At 48.8% G+C, this 11,862-nt stretch overlaps 1 protein-coding gene across 1 annotated transcript; it reads right to left on the bottom strand.

The window, feature by feature from the left end:
- Positions 1 to 335: 335 nt before the first annotated feature.
- On the bottom strand, positions 336 to 10,670 carry LOC133345270 (C-type lectin domain family 4 member F-like). The gene is made up of 5 exons (XM_061555884.1): positions 10,022 to 10,670; positions 7,980 to 8,142; positions 5,036 to 5,157; positions 3,408 to 3,567; positions 336 to 2,123 (listed from the first exon to the last, which is right to left on the bottom strand). The coding sequence occupies exons 1-5, from the start codon at positions 10,371 to 10,373 to the stop codon at positions 1,883 to 1,885; spliced, it is 1,038 nt and encodes a 345-aa protein (XP_061411868.1). The 5' UTR covers positions 10,374 to 10,670; the 3' UTR covers positions 336 to 1,882.
- Between the last annotated feature and the right edge of the window lie 1,192 nt (positions 10,671 to 11,862).

The following is an 11,862-nucleotide window of genomic DNA, read 5'->3' as shown; positions in this document are numbered from 1 at the left end:
GGCTATACCTAATAAATGAACTTTGAACTTCTCCACAGATGGGCTAAGAAATCACAACTGTAATCTAAGCGCAGTGCACAAACCACTGTGACACTTGCTCCACCCTTTCGCAACCTTACAATGGAGTGAAATGAGATCATGCTTTCCTTTGGCAGGAAGTTTCCACTGAGTCTGATTAATCTGTTTTTTGCTTATCCGATATCTGGTTAGGACAATTGCTCTTTGTGTTTTGTTCCCATTTTGTCTATCCAAGGCTATAACCCAGAGGAAATCACTGCAAAATGCAAAACGTAAGAGCAACAAGAATTTATTTGACATTATACAAATGGGTAAATGTTTAAATCTAGCAGTTCAGCAATGCCTTTTAATATTAGTCTTACAACAACATCAATGTTAATTTATATAGCGTTTACATTTAACTGCATTTTAACAATTGTGGACGAATTAGAAACACATACGCACTTCACTCAACTGCTACAAAAGCATTTACAAACCCCTGCGTTAATTTCCACAACGTTACAACTGCGCACATAATCTGCCACTGCTGTGACATCGTTCAGCAACAAAAGAAAATATCGCTACAAAGTGGCCCCTAAACCAAGAATCATCAACCCACGTTTTATGATTCTTTACTTGAATGCGTTACGTGAACACGAAATTTTAAAAAAAGTACAAATTTCTCTCGAAATTAACAGAGATCACGATGATGCACAGATGCATCGCGTCACCAATATATCACCCAAAGAGCCGGTGAATAACCGGTATAAACTTAGCCAAGTTGCGTGGCTAAAGACCACTCAAACCACCGATCCCTCCCTGCAGAGGTACCCTGGGACAAAATAAACTTCTTGAAGTGTCTGTAGTCCATCCAGGAAAGCCAGGGGACGTGTTTACAATCGCGTCAATTCGAAATGGCACTCCGAAGGATACTGCGCGTGGCGAAATCAGAGAAAGGAAATTGTGCGTGGCTTGTAAAATGTCACAATGTGTCTTTTGTCAGAGGGCCCACACGCACGCGCACACAAAGGGAATGAAAGTGGATACGAAATTAAATTTGTGTTCTGCCGACAGCCTGCCCCAGCGCGCCCGCATCACGACGCAGGGCGGTGTGTGTCGGTGGAGGAAGCGCTGTTGAAGATTTGCTTTGTGCGGTTTGCTACGATCGCTGTTCGTTTCAGGGTTTGATCCCTGCCTCCTGATGAGCAACACGTGTCGCGTAAACAATAAAAAAAAACTGAACTTGGTCTCGGACTCTCTTAGATCAACTCGGCATGAAATGCATGCTCCTGTGCAGTGTGTCAACGTCAGCAAAGAGGAGGCGGCATGAGCTCGTGTGGTGTCAGCCAGCAGTCACCTCTGGATGCCAAACCTGGCTCGAGCCGGTGCCCATTCACTGCGCTTGTCCCCTACGTCCTGTACCGCTGTAGGTAGTATATGTATCTTTCAACGGTACAACGTAACCATCGTAAATATATTCCCTAACGGCGGAAAGCATTACGAACCTGCCTTGGCTCTTAGTGGAAAACGACCAACCCACTCGCTTCAGACATCATCGGCAGCAGGCTTCGGGGGGACAGATTCCTAACGCTGGGTTAGCAGTGGCGGAGCGTGGATGCCATGGGCCTCGTGGCAAGGAATAAAAACGGGGGAGCCCTCCTGTCCAATCCCTCCTTCCCCCTCCCCGACTCACCGCAATCCGGCCACGCGGGCTCCTCCGGGCTCGCGGTGCAGTTGCGCCGGCCGCACTCTCGACGGCTTACTCAGCTGCCGGTCACCGCCCAAGCATGTGGTGTCTATGCTACCCAGGTCACGGTGGCCCGGCCGCAGCCCCCCCCCCCCCCCCCGGCCAGAACTGTGGACCGTCGCACGGGTGGGGGGCCCTCTAGTACTGGCAGATGAATGGCAGCATAACGCGACAGTCGAGGTCGTTCCAGCGGTGCTTGTATTTCGAGGTGGTGATGTGCACGCAGTCCTCGTTGGGGGTCTCGCCCGCGGGCTCGCCGGCGTAGAAGTTGCGCCAGGCGCCCTGCAGCGGAGAGCCGTCGACCCACGCGAAGGCGCCCTCCGCCGCCTTGTCGCTGAGCCCGATCCAGTAGGACGTGTCCTGTGTTTGCTTGATGTACCTGCAGCAGCGATAGCCATCGGCGTAATTTTGTAATAATCTAAACTCGAATTTTTTTATTTTATTTTACCAGGTAAGGCTCACTGTGCTAGACAAGAGCGACGTGGCTATCACTAACGATAGCTCAACGAAGTGGCTTATCGCGTGGAAATTGACGCCAGCCAAATACTCTGAACGCGCGTTGATTTTAAAAGTGGAGGTAAAGCCAGAGGACCCGGAGAAAAATCCACGCCACCACGGGGAGAGAGACGCGCAAACTCCAAATATACAACAAGCGTCAGGGTCGGGATCGAACCGACGACCCCCTGTATACCAGGCGAGGTAGTTAACATATCGCTACCCTGACGCACATCATCATCGTCGTCAACGCGATCGGCCGTGGTGCGGATCGCAGTCATTGTCATCATCAGCAGCGTCGTCGTTGTCATCGTAATCATCAACAGTCATCGTTATCGCGGGTGGCGATAGAATCAGCATTCACATTGCACTCCTTGAAAGTGCACCCTCTGAAGCCTTTAAAATTGGCGTCCATTTACTTCCAATTTGGAGCCTTAACGACACACGAAACGTGTGAGTGGTGAGTATCTGGTGAGGAGTGTCTGGTGAGTGTTTCAGGTTAAACAGTGAGCGTCATCCCGAGGTTCGCAGCAAGTCGAGAAAATCTCAACGTGAATTCCGGCTTGACTGCCAGCGCCCAATGTGAAGCTAATTATTTACCGTCACTGCGTTGACAGTGGGCAAACAAAAACTCCACACTGTTGTAACTTTCTGACCCCGTGCTCCTACTGGACTTCTGTAAAAAAAGACCTTAAAAATTCATCGGATTTTTACAGTCAAAATGAACCCGTTCCCGTTCCGATGACGAATGCAAGCTGCCCGGGTGTGAATCTGTAATCGGTGACGTTCTGAGTCGCCGCCCTGGGGGACGATTTTGGACCCCCCCCTCCCTCGTCACACGGCGTCACAAAAAGTCAGACCCCCCCCTCAAATATGACGTCACGAAGCTCTGCCCCCCCCCCCACCATATTTCCATTTTGAAAATAAAACATGCTTCAAATCGCTTTAAACGATTGTCATTGTAGTGCGTATTAACGTGGCGCTGCACCCTGATGTTGTAGGAGTGTTGTTATAACAATTAGTGTTGTTACAACAATTTTATATTGATTTAAAGCTGCGCATTTTGACGTGACGTCACATTTCTCACCCCCCCCCCCTGCCCTCGTCACACATCGTCACAAAAATCTGCCCCCCACCCCCCTCCCTAGGTGCGTGACCCCGTCCTCACCCGCTCAGGAAGCGCTGCGTCGCGGGGTCCTTGACCATGGCGAGGGCGCCGCGCCGGTTGGCGCAGAACTGCGCCGCGTCCGCGAAGCTCCTCCTCTGCTTGAGGAGCTCGAAGCAGTACATGCCGAACTTGCGCCCCCACTGACAGCGCAGGGGCAGCGCTGGCGGCCGCCACCGGTCACGAAAATAAAAAGAAAACCAGACAAATTGTATGCCAGAGAGCACCGCAGATGTTTCGAGTAAATTCTCAGCACGTTAAATTTCGATTTAAAGCTTTCGTGACTGCAGGGATTTATCTTCTTGGTTCTTTCGGTAAAGTCACGTAGAAGGGCAGTAATGAAATAATAAAAATAAAACATAATAAAATAATTCTCACGACGTTTCGGCCACAACGCAAGCAGGACGGCTGCTTGCGTTGTGGCCGAAAAGTCGTGAGAATTTTTTTTTTTTTATAATTTTATTACTTCCCTTCTACGTGACTTTACCGAAAGAACCAAGAAGAAGACTGAGCACGTTACCTCCCGGCGCGCACGAACTGCGCATTCCAGAAATAAAAACAATAATATCATTGTTGTTTGTTTTTATTATCATAACCGCTTGTTTACCCACGGAAGCCTCACCGAATCTCATGACTCTTTTTCTCAGGAGGGTCCTGCCAAGTTTTTACTAGGGGGTGTGTGTGTGATTAATGCTACGTGCAATCCCAATGGAGTAATTTTGCGGGTAATTTTTCAAACGTGGCAAATCTGGGCCACGACGGCCTGGACTTGTGCGTAACACCCCGGACCTTCACGGTCAACACAACCCGCAGCATTATCCAGGGCAGCCGCTGATTTAGAACCGTGCATTTCTGCAACAAAGCGGTCAACCACATCGTGGTCTTTGTCACCTCCAAATAGGAGCAATGGTCAAGCCCAGATAATATAAATTTACAGCCCTTTGTCAGCCCAAAATGAATACTCACTCTTTACCCCACCACAAAGGGGACCTGCCCACCTACGAACTACCCATTCACACCGCTGAGTGGACAGAAACGTCACGTTGAACTTCTTTCGCACCGTGAGCAGCCAACCGTGCTTATCGGAGATGCGTCGGGCGGGGACGGCGGTACCACAAACCGAACACAAAAATCGATTCTAAACAAATGAGTCTTCAATCGAGATTTTAAAAAATTAACCCGTAAAAACAAAGTTTTTCACTATAAATCCTTTATATGCGTGGCGGCTAGAGTCCTCTCGTCCTCTGGCTTGAGATGGCTGCCACCTATGGGTCAGATGATTGTCTGCCACCATTAAGCAATTGGTAATTAAATAAATAAACAAATACCTAAAAAGTGGAACATTTTGGGAGGAAAATTTTTCACGAAAACAAATTGTCACGCACAACGAGTCTGTGTGCAAAATGTCAGCTCGATTGGATCACGGGAAGTGGGTTAAAAAACTACCGAAAGATTTGCATGGTCGTAAGCGCGCAAGCAAGCAAGTGAACTTAATATAAAGGATTTAAAAAGCGCACGGCCCCAGCGGCTTCCTTCTCGCCGTCGTTTAAAAAAACTGCTGCATCGCGCAGATCTAACCGGCGTCGAATCCCCCTGGTGATGCGCCGCGCAAGGTAGCGGCCCCGTCGCACCTTCGAGTCTGTGCGCAATCGCGGACAACTGCTGGGCCCCCTCGTCCGCAGTCGAGACGTTCCCTTTGTTTTCTGCGCCCGTCATTGTCTTGAGCCTCAGCTCCAGAGCTTGCATGTGCTTCCTGCAGAACGTGACAGCGATTACTTTTGCCACAGACTTCTTCAGCGTGGGGAGGGAAAAGAAGGGGTGGGTGGGGGGGTGGCACCACAGCAGATGCAAAGCACAGATGTGACACGGCTATTAAATAGCCATTCCATTACGCAGCACATAGCGGAGAGTCTGTGCTCGGCCAAGGTGAGCCGTTTGTTTTGTGCACGCGAGGAGAGACAGCCCAAAACGTCAACAACGCCTGAGTACATTTTGGACGGCGCTCGCCTCTCTCACGATCCCCTTGGCAAAGGGCCCACGTTTGGCCGACGGCCGACCATTGTTCACTTGTTTTTGCATGCACGTTGAAATTCTTTCGCACCGTACGTAGCCAACCTTGCTGATCGGAGGTGCGGGGAAGTGGGGGAAGGATGACTAACTGAACACAAAAAGCAGTTTAATTTTTTTATTTGTGATATTCATTTTGTCAGCACCTAAGGGATAGTGCTCTCAATCTATAGGCCTTTGTCAATGCACTGCTGGATGAGAGCCTCCGCATGCCGTGGGGGTCCGTGGGGGTTGTTGGCCAGCGTGGTTTGTTGACGGTGGGGAGCACGGTAGGACCCCATGCAACGTCACTCGATATTTGCTTAGGACACCAAGGTCTCCAACTGTTACAGCCTCACGTCACGATACACTACACTATACACTACATTATACACTACAATTCTATACACTACACTACTATACACTACACTATACACTACACTACTATACACTACACTATACACTACACTATACACTACACTTCTATACACTACACTACTATATACTACACTATACACTACACTACTATACACTACACTATACACTACACTACTATATACTACACTATACACTACACTACTATACACTACACTATACACTACACTACTATATACTACACTACTATACACTGCACTACTATACACTACACTACTATACACTACACTATACACTACACTACTATACACTACACTATACACTACACTACTATACACTACACTATACACTACACTACTATACACTACTATACACTACACTATACACTACACTACTATACACTACTATACACTACACTATACACTACACTACTATACACTACACTATACACTACAATACACTACACTATATACTACACTATACACTACACTATGCACTACACTACTATACACTACACTATACACTACACTATATACTACACTATATACTACACTATACACTACACTATACACTACACTATATACTACACTACTATATACTACACTATACACTACACTATGCACTACACTACTATATACTACACTATACACTACACTACTATACACTACACTACTATACACTGTACTACTATACACTACACTACTATACACTACACTATACACTACACTATGCACTACACTACTATATACTACACTACTATACACTTCACTATACACTACACTATACACTACACTATACACTACACTACTATACACTACACTATACACTACACAACGCTGTGACAGCCTCACGTCGGTATCTCTGCTGTCGCCCCTCCCCCCTCGGTGTGGAATTCTCTATCCCTTGCACATCCAGAACATCAACTGCACTCGTGACTTTCAAGAGACATCGAAGGGCCTCTCTCGATCTGTGTTGGGTCTCACGACTCTTGAGCAGCCCTGAGCTTGGCTCCGCCCCTCTGAGTTGTTGACTTGTCCGCAAAAATCCGGCGCCTTACAAATATCATCATGATCATTGTTATTTTCCAGCAAAACCTCAGAGCCACTCATTTGAGGCTGAGTCAACCTAGGGGAGGCCCAAGACCGGTTCGGATAATCGCCACCGGTGTTGTTGGCCGCGCGAGCGGCTATCGAACTCGGGTCGTCGGGTTCGTAGCGCACGGTCACAAGCAATCCCTTGATAATTGTTTTTTTACCCTTTTATCTGACAACAAAACTGACACCTTTTTGTTTGCATTATGACTGCAGGTATTGTGGTCTATGCAAACTTGACTCCTTGTAAAAAAAAGCGTCAGTTTTGTTGCCAGATAAAAGGGTTAAAAAAAAATGTATCATATTTTTTACTGGCAAGTGAGGTTCCAATGGTGTAAAAGCCAGTCCCTTCTTTCCCGTCGGCAGAGCACCGACGGATCGTTCACTCCTCGTGACGAGCACACACACACAGAGACAGAGAGACAGAGAGAGAGCAGAAGACGTGCAGCTCCTCGACAACGCAACACAGCCGGAGCCGGCGAGCCAGTCCATCGACGGAGTCGACGGGGCCACGTCACCTGGTCGGTCCGCAATAAAGGTTTTATCAATATAAATGTGTCGTTAAACCCGTCACCACCCGACACGGGCAATTGGCCAATTGGCGTGGCGGGTTTAATGACACATTTATATATTTAAGCGATTTCACCCAAAACAAATCCGTACTACAGCCAATGATTAAGGTTTGTCACGTAAACAAAACGTGCCAACAATCAGTGACGACTTCAGCGCACCGCCTGTGTGCTGCAGAGTAAACCAGCAAACATTTACTAATTTGAGTACCCGTGACGTTTACGCTGGCGATGACCGCCACCTTCGCCGGGCGATCAGCCAGCATTGTGAAAGTAGTCCCTTTTGAAAAATGTTATTGTGGGTTTTTTCGCTTTAATTATTTGCAATTAATTATTTATACTTGTTATTTTATTTTTATTATTTTTATTTTAAATTTATTTTATCATTTGCTTATTTATTTTTTACCTACGTGACTTTACCGAAAGAAGCCAAGTTCCTCCTCGTTTCGGCCTCAAAATCGAGGTGACGGCGACGCCGCCACCGCGAGCCTGACCTCGTTTCGGCGATGGTCGCCAGCTGCTTGTCGGAGGCCTCGCGCAGCCGCAGCAGCGCCGCCGTGTTCCTGCGCTGCTCCTGGCCCATTCGCAGGTTCTCCTGGGCCAGAGAAGCCACGAGCACCCGCAGGTTCCCCAGCTCCGTCCGCCCGGCCTCCGGACCTGGTTGATTCGCACGAGGTGGACGGTGACCGCGCCGCATTCCCCACGCGTTCGACAGCCGCGTGAATCGAGGGTTGGCAGAGGTGGAGGGGGAGGTTGCTTTCCAGAGAGGTGACGAGGCAGGGACTAGGTGTGTGTGTGTTAAAGTCCTTTCGCACCGCACGTAGCCGGCGGTGGTCATCGGAGGTGCGGAGAGTTTGACGGGAGCCCCGAGGAAGGGTTGCAAGCCGTGCCAGAAAATTGGCACCTCCGTCTGGGTGGCAGGAATTGACCTGTGCCGGGATCTGGTGGTACTGCATTGAATTTTCATTATGGTAGAGCGCAGCGCAGTCTGTCAAGGTTCATGAACCATCATTACGCAAAACTCCGGTCATCCTTGCAGCAAGGCCTTTTGGCTAACCATCGAACAAAGACGGCCACTGCATCGCGCGCTCTCAGATGCGATTCTGCAACCGTCTGGAACGTTCTCTCTTTCCGATATTAGAAAGCCACTGGAGCTATGCACTTAGAATCGAAATTGAAAATAATTTCTTTAGAACTGATTTTTGTATTTAGTTTGTTGTCCTTCCCTCGCACCTCCGATTGGCACGGTTGGCTACGTACGGTACGAAAGAAGTTCAACACACATACAGACATACGAATCACCATGACGAAAAAATATGTCCGGTTTGGTCTGTGGATTAGGTGGCAACCCTGGGGCTGTTATAGTTTTGAGGCCCTTTTCTGGGTATTGAGTTACCTCCCGTGACCTTTTACCACCACCAATGCCCGATGCCACAAACTCCATTGGTTATTTATACGATTTATAGAGCCAAATCAAAGTTAAAATCAACCAAAGTATTCAATTTGATCTGCACACAACTGTATGAATACACGTAGGGATGCCATGACTTTAAATTGCCAAATCACCCAAAGGATTTTTCAGAGTGTAATAGTATTCCACTTCAAGCGTTACATATGAAAACCCGTGTGTTGATCTAACCCTGGTCCCTGGCAGGGCATCATTTGAGCTGGCTCGGTCCGGTCTGCCATCCAAACACTATCCAGATTCAGCCTTGCTTCGCTTCCAAGATCTGATGAGACCGGCTGCGTTCCAAGTGAATTAGCCGCAGGCTATATTCATCGCGAAGTAGGTGAATTATTATATTAGAAGCGGCATATTTAAATTCCATGGAAGCTCGAACTACAGGAGTGTAAAACAAACACGCTACGTTTTTTTTTGTTAGATCGCGTAAATATGAATGCTTCGCTAAACACACCACCACACGACACAGACAATGATTAAGGTCTTGTCACTTAAATATAACCTGCCAATTTGTTACGAGTTCAGCACACCGGTGTGTTGGAGAGTAAACCAACACCATTTACTATGTGGGTGTACTCTCCAACACACCGTTGTGCTGTACTAATAAGGAATTGGCATGTTTTGTTTACGTGACAAACCTTACTAATTGGCTGTGTCGGGTGGTGGCGGGTTTAACGACACATTGATATTTACGCGATCTAACCCAAATAACCCACCTCTATTATGGATAATATTGGTCGAGAAAGCCTACCACGTGTGTAACTGAGAATTCCCGTTATCTCGCTCTCCTCTTGGGCATGAAGGCCGATTAAACACTTTCATCCAGATGCCAGCCCCCTCCCACCCACCGCACCGCCAAAAGGAATAACGCCAAACCCTGCCTCCTGCGAGAAGTCCCAAACGCACAACGTGAACGCAACCGTGTGCAAGTAACAACAACAAACCCCCCGTAAAATCTGTCGATGATCTACTTTGTCAATGAACTCATCGTTAACGTTATCTGCGCGAGCAGAGCCACCGCTTCCGATTGAATGTTCACGCAGACCCAGCTCCCTCCCTCGCTCCCTCGCCCACCTGCTCCCGCAAGCTCCATCGCCCTCCTCCAGCGCCGTATAGACCCGACACGCAGCTCCTTCGCCTCCCCGCCGCTGCGATCCGCGCCTCCACGCAAGGTGCTGCTGCCGCTTCTGCTGCCGATGTCGCTGCTGCTGCTGATGCTGGTGCTGGTGCCGATGGTGGTGGCGATCGAGGTGACCGCGTGGCTCACCCTGGAGAGGTGGCTCACAAGAGACTCGTCGTGGCTCAGGCGTTGCTGCTGATCGAGGGACGTCGTCGCCGCACCGTCAGCCGCTCTCCAGCCCGGCTGGGAAGCGCAGCTGCAGAGGCTCGTGATGAAGAAGACCACGGGGCTGTACCGGGACACCATCGCTATCTGTCTGAACCGTGTGCGCAAAAACTCTCCGAGCTGAGGCTCCCTTAGAGCGAGCGACTGTATTGTCGGCGTGTTTATTTACTCTCACGGTGTGCGCTCGTGTGTTCGTGTCCTGGCTTTCGAACTGCACGGCACTTGCCTCCAGCAAACCCAAGAAAGCCGACGCTGGGACTATGCCTCTGTCTGGACGAGCGAGTGAGTGAGTGGCGTCCCCTTCCAACCCACCTCCACGTATGACGCCGAGATCATTGCTTCTGCTTTTTTGATTCGGTGTGGGAGGGGGTGTCTTGAGCGACCCTTGATGTTGCTCCTTAAATACGCCCGCTTGCCTCTGTGTGTCTTGAGTGTGCGGGAGGTGGTAGGGTGGGTGGGGGCGGGTGGGCGGGTGGTTCGGGGGGGGGGGATCACAGGCGCGGGTTGCAGGGAGGAAAATCTTGGCACGGGAGTGCGAATTAAATCAGCGTTCAGCCCTCGGCAGGCAACACTTTACACGAGCCCGGCACACGCGCGCGTACGATAAGCACACGCGACAGCTCCCTCGCCTCCGTGGCGTGGTATATAGAGATTATATTGGATGTTCCATGCGCATGTTGGCAGCACTGTGGTGCAGGAGAGCCAGATCAGGGGTCGACAAACCTGCGGCTACAACAGAGAGTCGGATAACATAACAGTCAACACCCTACCTGGTTGATTACGTTCTTCCTGAGAATGCTAAATTTGAGAGAGAGATAAAACACAGAGCCAGAGACATATAGACAGACATATAAGCAGATGAACCTGGCTACGCGGGTTCGATTCTCGCTCACGGCCAACACCAGTGGCGATTATCTGAACCGGTCCTGGGCCTCCCTTAGGTCGACTCAGCCTGAAGTTAGTACCTGGTGCGGTGTAAAATAAAATTGGTTTTACCCTGTTATGGCAATAAAACAGGAGGTTTTATTTTTTTATTTAAAGCTTTTTTTTCTCTTCAAATGTGCTTGCTGTGGATTTCACACCTGATGACGATTGCTTGTGTTGCAGTCGAAACGTCGTGAGAATTTTTATTGTTTTATATTTGTATTATTTTATTATTTCCCTTCTACGTGACTTTACCGAAAGAACCAATAATATGAAAACAGGAGGTGTTAAGATGTTCAAACACCATTTTCAAGGGATCAAGTAGTGCATTAACCACACGCACTTGTGGTGAACATGCAAAAAAACGTGATCTGATCATATATGATGCTTTGTCTTTGAAACTGATTGGCATACACCAGAGACCTTCTTTATGACCTAGTTTCACCATTGTCAGACGAGATGCGAACAGTAGTACAAAGATACTGCACGTATCAGAGCGTTTATAGCTCGGGGTGAGCAGCTACATCACGAGAGAGTCCGCGTGTCGTTCCTCCTCCTGCGTTGAAGGAGCGAAGACTGACAGTGGTTTAAGATATGGGTCCATAGCTTGGGTTGCGTGGCCACGATCGCACGACGGAGCTTGTCT

This window comes from Lethenteron reissneri, chromosome 21, assembly GCF_015708825.2.
Source record: "Lethenteron reissneri isolate LAM-NWPU_2019-01 chromosome 21, ASM1570882v1, whole genome shotgun sequence".
In the NCBI taxonomy this organism is placed as follows: Eukaryota; Metazoa; Chordata; class Hyperoartia; order Petromyzontiformes; family Petromyzontidae; genus Lethenteron; species Lethenteron reissneri.
This window is presented reverse-complemented; position numbering and strand designations above follow the sequence as displayed.